The sequence below is a fragment of the Aphanomyces astaci genome, assembly GCF_000520075.1.
Source record: "Aphanomyces astaci strain APO3 unplaced genomic scaffold supercont1.281, whole genome shotgun sequence".
NCBI lineage: Eukaryota > Oomycota > Saprolegniomycetes > Saprolegniales > Verrucalvaceae > Aphanomyces > Aphanomyces astaci.
This window is the reverse complement of record NW_009798544.1, coordinates 146-6855: the sequence shown is the minus strand read 5'-3', so window position 1 is coordinate 6855 and position 6710 is coordinate 146. Positions and strand designations below refer to the sequence as shown.

Below are 6710 nucleotides of genomic sequence, written 5' to 3'. Positions count from 1 at the left end.
CGCGTACATTGTTCACAAAGACACTGCAGCTCGGCTCAACATGCCGATTATGACCCATCGCGAATTCATGCTGGCGCTTCATGAACTTCTCCTGCAAGCCACCGCGGCCGACTTCATTCAAGAAAAAAAGAAATCAACTGGTCCGAATTCAGTGAGGAGTGCAACCCAGTCAACGACCTTCAACGAGAAGCGACACGTCCTTCAAGAAATAACCAAGTGGAAGCCAACCAAGGCTGGTAGATCGCGTGCGCGCCAGCGTTATGGATGTAAAGTATGTCAAATCAGCCGAACTGCTGAGCAAACGCGCGGACGGTCCACCGTCTTCATCTGTGCGCAATGTACTGAGGATGCCAACGGAGGTAATTGTCGTGTTGACGTGTAATATCTCACTTGTGATAGGACAATTGTTCTTATGTCCCCAAGAGCGTACTCAATGGAACGGCCAGCACATGTCGTGCTTTGAGGTGTGGCACAGCCAGTGGCAATGTGGCCTCCGCCTCCCACCGGCATTTCGTTGCCGTTTCATTCGTACATTCAAGCCATCGACGAGATCATTCGAAACCTCGCAGCGAGATGAGGACGAAAGTAAGGATCTCCATGAAGACGGCGGTGAAGACGACGAAGGAAACGATGGCGGAGACGAGTGTGCCAAAACCCAGGGACGCGACAGTTGCGATGATGTCTACCGTCAAAGCGAGATCCTCGCATATGGTGCAGGAATTCAAGGAAGTGACGGAGAAAGTGATGGTACACTCATCCTTGACAATATGAGTGCAACGACTGATATACTCGAACCGGACGACCACCCAAGGGCAATAGTAGTGTAACAAAATCATAGATCTACTCAACAAAGTTGTATTCGTTTTATCCATCATTTTGTAGCTAACTTCAACAACGCTGCCACCAACCAAATCAACTTACACGACGAGACAATCAAGGATGTCATGATATGTTTTGCTTGTTCGGGTCATTATATTTCATCCAATGAGATACTGACAAAGTCGTTGAGTGAGGACTTGCATGTTTAAATGAGTGAGGACTACATAAATTATACTTGGTTATACTATTGAAATTACATCCGGAACAGTCGAGTGAAGACGAGTCCTCACATTGGTCCACAAAGAGTTAAGCGAAGTAAAAACCGAATATTACACACCGCCCCTGGTCGAGCAGGCGCGTTACAATTGGCGAAGCGGTTCCATAACATGTGGTTCTAGTGTCGGCCTGCGGAGGAATGTCTTAAAAATGATAATCCAAACTCAATTAATCGCCATCGCTAAAATCATTACTACAGTTGTACTACGTAGTACCTCGTAGTTACGGATACTACGCAAAATTTGGGGACTTATCCGGGTGATTTTGTCCCCATTTGCCTCGGACATCCCAAAAAGTGCAAATTATTGGGATATCCGAGGCAATAGGGACAGAATCACCCGGATAATCCCCAAAATATCCGTACTGCAAGCAGAAGTAACGGTACAATCGAAGTTCTGGTTTATGGGGAAAATATTTGGGGATGCGGTGAAGATGCTCTAGGGACTTAGGGCATCTCCACCGCATCCCCATATATTTTTGTCCCCATCCCTAAAATAGAGCCAGTTCACTGTTTTTGGGATGTCTGCAAAATATCTTCCGTTTTGGTAGCTGTCCCCTTCCCAGTTGACCTCAAGCCGGAAGTGCATAGTATGACATCGAGAGGCTGCCAAGTTCACTCTGGAACAGAGTTATGAACGGTGTTTGTCTCTCTCTAGTGGTAGTTAACTTTTCAGAGATTACGACTGGATGGCATGTCGATGGTGACCATCGCCTTGCTATTGAGTTTCCCAAGGTCGGTAATGCCGGTACTTGCAAGCCTACCCCTAAAAACATATCGCCAACAAAGGTTCCCTATTGCGGGGGACTACTGTATTTGGGGATGCGGTGGAGATGCTCTTATCCCGGCGGTTTTGTCCCCAAATTAGCGGAATGTCCCCAAAATCTTCAGTGCGAAATGGGGACAAAAACACCCGGATACATCCCCAAATTATCCGTACCTTCGATGGTATGATAGTACAGTATTGTAACAGGTTTTGGGGATAGGGATTGAGGATATTGGGACCCCGTTTGAGATGCTATTTTAATAGCATCTCAAACGGGGTCCCAATATCCTATTGGAGCGTACTATTAAAATAGTACGCTCCAATTTAAATTTCACTTCCAATTATTATAAAATGTCATGTCCCCCCTCCCCAAACACTCGCAACATTATTGTGGGATGGCCTTTGTCCGTCATGGACGTACTGTATGGAGGGTGTCATTAGTACTGGAACTGTGTCAGTTCTCCAGGAATGATACCTCTGTCCACGTAGTTGAGCACATTGCTCATGCAAAAGAGGAGGAAGATGGACGCGGTGGTTTGAGGGTGACCAAGGGCGCCATGCGGTTGTTGGTGCCATCCTGGTTGACGTGCACCATACTAGTAGTACGTACTACTAGTATGGTGCACGTAGTACTGTAACGCTAGTATTACGTAGTACTATTAATAGTACGTAGTAACGCAAACGTTTACTGAAACTTGTTACAACTAGTGGAAATTCTGATCGTTTTGAACAGTTTCTTTGCAGAGTGACCAATTTAAATAAATAGGAGATCATCACTTGCATTTACTATTGAACATTAAATTTCTACCACAGGTTGATGTGGCACGGTTTCATTGGATTCGTTTCTTCTATACCCATTTGATTGGTCGAATCATAAATATTCAGCCAATCATACAGCATTCCTCTCAACCACCCACGCATTCTTCGTCATTCTTGGATTCGCTGGGCCGAGTGCATATCTCTTGCCACTTCGCTCCGCGTCAGCTCGTCCATTTTCCTGTGCTGCAAACTTCCGTGTTGCTCGGCTCCCTAGGCACATATACATAGACACTCTTAATTGGTTGTGTGTGCTGTCCCCGTCGACGTCAAATTGCTGGACCTTTCGAAAGAAAGTTATTGCATTAAACACCCTCGTTGCCATCACCCGAAGACCCGTAACGCTGCTCGCTTGAATAACAGCGGCAGAGGAGCTCATGATGGCATTGGATTCAAAGATGACCCCGAACTTTTCCAACCTGTTGCAACTCCAACATCGTGGATACGCACAAATGCTTCAAACGTTTGACGGGCGGGTGCAGGAGCATGAGACCCTCACAGGGGTGCATCCCATTACCGGCAAGGTAGGCAGCTTCCATCCTGATGAGCGTGCATCCTGGATGCAACCATCCGCAGCACCCTCACCACGTACAAAGTGGGAACACCGATTCCCGACGACATGCATAATTAACGTCGTGTATGATCAGATCACGAACAAACGCAAGCGAGACGACGACAGATCTACGTCCCGCCCCACGAATGTGTTGGAAGACACCTTGTTTGCATGTTGCGTCGGAGGTTCGAACGTCTTGCGCGACGACGAAGCCACCGAACGCTTCCTGCCGCTGTTCCATCAGGCCAAGACGGTACATCATCTGTGTTCTCGTTCGTCGTCCGTCTCACGACCATGTGTTAGGAGTCGGACCAAGCCAAGCTGTTGGTCGTCCTCGCGGCCACCGCCCGAGACCCTGCCCGAAGCAGTAGCGTGGCCCTCTTCGAAGCGTTTGGCGGCATGAAGATTGCGCGGCAATGGCTCGACACGGCCGTGTCGTATCATCAAACGTCACTGTTGCATCTCATTCTCGTGACACTCAAGGCATTGCCGCTCCAGCTGAGCACCATCACGGACGCCAAGATCAACGAACCGATCGTGCAACTGCGCAAGACTGCCGCGAACGACCATGTCAAGCGCGCGGCGCAGGACCTGCTCAAGCACTGGAAGACCACATTCACAGAGAAACCCCCGAGTCCGCCTTCGTCCAAGGGCAAGGCCAAGCCCGCGACGGACGTCCTCGGCAAGCTGCTATTGAAAAAACAAGAAGCAAACAGATTGATTTCAAAGCCCAAGGACTCGTTCGTGACCAACATGGTGCAAAACCAACTGCTCAACAAGAAAGAGGTCATGGACGTGGTGTCGTCGCCGACGGTCGCATTGCCGACCATCGCGCGCTTCGACCAAGTGCAAAGTCAGCCGACGGCCGCCGGCGGCGGCGGCGCCGCCAGCACCCGCCGCATCAAGTGGGCCGACGAGCACGGCGCCGCCCTGACCAAGATCAAGCTCATCGAGTCGTGGCGCGATCTGGTGCTCCACAGCGACAAGGACGACCCGTCGAGTCCGGTGGCGGCGGGGAGTTTCAAAGATGCCAAGCTGCGCGAACATGCCCACGAAAAGTTTGCATTCCTCAAGTACGTCGTGTGACTAGTATTGTCTCCCCATTGGAGAGCTCAATCTTGTGTTCTAATATATGTGGTGGTTGTAGCAAGCAAAAGGAAGAAGCGACGTCGCGTACACAGCCGGTGGTCACGGTGCCGTGGCGCACGCCGCCGCCAGCCGTGGCCATCCCGGAAGGGGTGACCATTCGATCGTCGGAGGACACGCCCGAAATGCTCGTCCAGGTACGACGACTTGTGTATGATTGTTGACATGATGCATGCCTCTCATGTGCGTGATATAGACGAACCGCACCCGAAAAGACGTGGAATGGATTGTCTTGGGCGACGAAGTGCCGCCAGAAAACCCAGAGGAGTGGACGCCGTCGGCCGCCGACTTGTCGCTGGGGCCAACCACGTCGATCCCTCTCACAGACGTATGCCATCACTCTCTCTTTCAAGGTTGGGTTTTCATTCTGTTGGTTGTTGTATAGCCTCTCGAAGACGACGAGGTGCCGCCGCCCGTGGCAGTAGGGGTGTCCAATTTGAATGCGACGGAATCGGCGCTTGTGCAGGCGTTGGGGCCACTGGAGAAGGCGACGCTGGCGCTACTGGCCAATGCAAACGACCAAGTCGTGGCCCAAGTGTACGCCGAAGCGCAGCGCAACGGCCGCCGTATCGCAGACGCACGTGTGCTGGACATTTTCAACCAGCACGATCGACAGCTACCACATGGAAGCTCGCGACCGCCGCCGCTGCTGTCGGCTCCCTCCGACGTACAGCCGCCTCCGCCGCTCTTGTCCAACCCTGTGGGGGGGTACAGGGGAAACGGACGCGACGGACCGAGCGGGTACGGCGACTATGAAGACCACATGGGCAGGGGCGGGTACAAGGCCGGTGCGCCGTATCATCAACCCCCTTCCAATTACGGCCCCCCCCCCCAACAATCGTTCAACAATGGCTACAACAATCAACCGGGGTACGGAGGGGGGTATCCAGAACGAGGAGGCCGAGATGGTGGCTACAACGTGGACGGCGGTGGCTACGGGGGATTCAAGGGCGGATACCCCGATGACGACAACCGCCACCGATACCCCGACGACGACCACCGCTACCCCGACGACAATCGGTATCCGGATGATCACAACCGTCTGTATCCGGACGACCACCCTCGCAACAACTATAACAAGCGCCCCCAACACGACGACATGCCGTACCCGTCCAAGCGCCCGGCGTTTGGGAGTCGTGGCCCCCCACCCCACGGAGGGGGGGGTCCCCCCTCCAGTACCTACAAATACAAGCAAGTGCCGTGCACGTACTTCAATTCCCCGGCCGGATGTGGCAAGGGCGACGCGTGTACGTTCATTCACGACGATGAGGCTCGGCGGGCGGCTGGGACCAAGTACGCCCCCCGCGGTGGAGGACCCCCCTTTAAAGGAGGTCCGAAGCCCAATTATTACGGAGGTAGGGGCGGCCGCGGCGGAGCGTATCGATAGATGTGTGGGTTAATATATCGTGCTATTTAAGTCTCACCAGTGCACGTATAATAAATAATATAACTTAACCTACTTGACGGATCTGTGATTTGCAGATTTTGAGCTCCATTCAAGCGACCATATCTGGCGAAGTTCAAGTTATCTCTCCTTTTTGAGCTTTATCGCATCGTCCCCACATTAAGTTTTGAAGGTGTTAGTTGTTGCAGGCTTTTATTTTTATCTAATCATATCAATTCTTGAGTTCTATAATCATATCAATTCTTGAGTTCTATTGGGTAATGTAGCACTGCAAATCACCTGTTAGTTTAACAACAGACTTGCTGGCTCCATTCGGTTCATTAGTGTTCGATTTTCGAGTTTGTTCAAGAACTATTAATCAACTACTAGTACTATTAATACGTAGTACTTCCTCTGTTCCATGTTATGCAAAATGCATTTGTTCCATGTTGACTTTTTTATTTTTAAGTACATTTTTCATAAATTATTATATTATTTCTATTATATTTTTGTTTTGTATATATTTATTAAATAACTACCGACATTATACTTGAGTATGATTGGCTAATCTGTAAAATACAATGATATCATTGGCTGAAGTTCTTACAAAGACAAAATTTCACGGCCACAACATGATGCCTTTGGCAGAAGGAACACGCGCCACGGGCACTTCGAGTTCACGGTGAAGAACCCCGAGAAATGAAGCGCGGTTGGTGAGATTGTAGTATTAATAGTAGTGTAGTACTGTACTCCTCGATTCAACAGTAAACCACTTGTACTTTGCATGTTCGATAATATATATGGAACAGTATTGTGAGTTCTAGTCGAATTTTCCATGCTCGATTGGTTCAATCAATCTGGAGGGTGATTTCAGAACCAATCCAAACCTCTGTAATAATAATATATAAATATAGAGAGGTTCTATGACGTGTTTGAGAGAAGGTGCAATTCA

At 50.0% G+C, this 6710-nt stretch overlaps 2 protein-coding genes across 4 annotated transcripts; both read left to right on the top strand.

The window, feature by feature from the left end:
• Positions 1 to 40: 40 nt before the first annotated feature.
• H257_18956 (hypothetical protein) lies at positions 41 to 827 on the top strand (the record flags this gene model as incomplete). The annotated part of the gene is made up of 2 exons (XM_009848107.1): positions 41 to 359; positions 400 to 827. The coding sequence occupies 2 exons, from the start codon at positions 41 to 43 to the stop codon at positions 825 to 827; spliced, it is 747 nt and encodes a 248-aa protein (XP_009846409.1).
• A 1973-nt stretch (positions 828 to 2800) lies between these two features.
• Positions 2801 to 5842, top strand: H257_18955 (hypothetical protein). Of its 3 annotated transcripts, none has more exons than XM_009848105.1 (6): positions 2801 to 3199; positions 3323 to 3481; positions 3532 to 4301; positions 4376 to 4511; positions 4571 to 4702; positions 4760 to 5842. In XM_009848105.1, the coding sequence occupies exons 1-6, from the start codon at positions 3053 to 3055 to the stop codon at positions 5759 to 5761; spliced, it is 2346 nt and encodes a 781-aa protein (XP_009846407.1). In that variant the 5' UTR covers positions 2801 to 3052; the 3' UTR covers positions 5762 to 5842. The 3 variants fall into 3 exon arrangements, with proteins under 3 accessions (XP_009846407.1, XP_009846408.1, XP_009846406.1); XM_009848106.1 differs by having other exon boundaries at positions 2801 to 3270; XM_009848104.1 differs by having other exon boundaries at positions 2801 to 3481.
• The last annotated feature ends 868 nt before the right edge of the window (positions 5843 to 6710 follow it).

What these genes read in the sequence shown, in the direction of transcription:
- H257_18955 (XM_009848104.1), top strand. Translation starts at nt 3,053, where the DNA reads ATGATGGCATTGGATTCAAAGATGACCCCGAACTTTTCCAACCTGTTG. An exon ending in TGTTCCATCAGGCCAAGACG is followed by an intron (nt 3,482 to 3,531) that starts GTACATCATCTG and finishes ACCATGTGTTAG; the next exon opens with GAGTCGGACCAAGCCAAGCT. An exon ending in GAAAAGTTTGCATTCCTCAA is followed by an intron (nt 4,302 to 4,375) that starts GTACGTCGTGTG and finishes TGGTGGTTGTAG; the next exon opens with CAAGCAAAAGGAAGAAGCGA.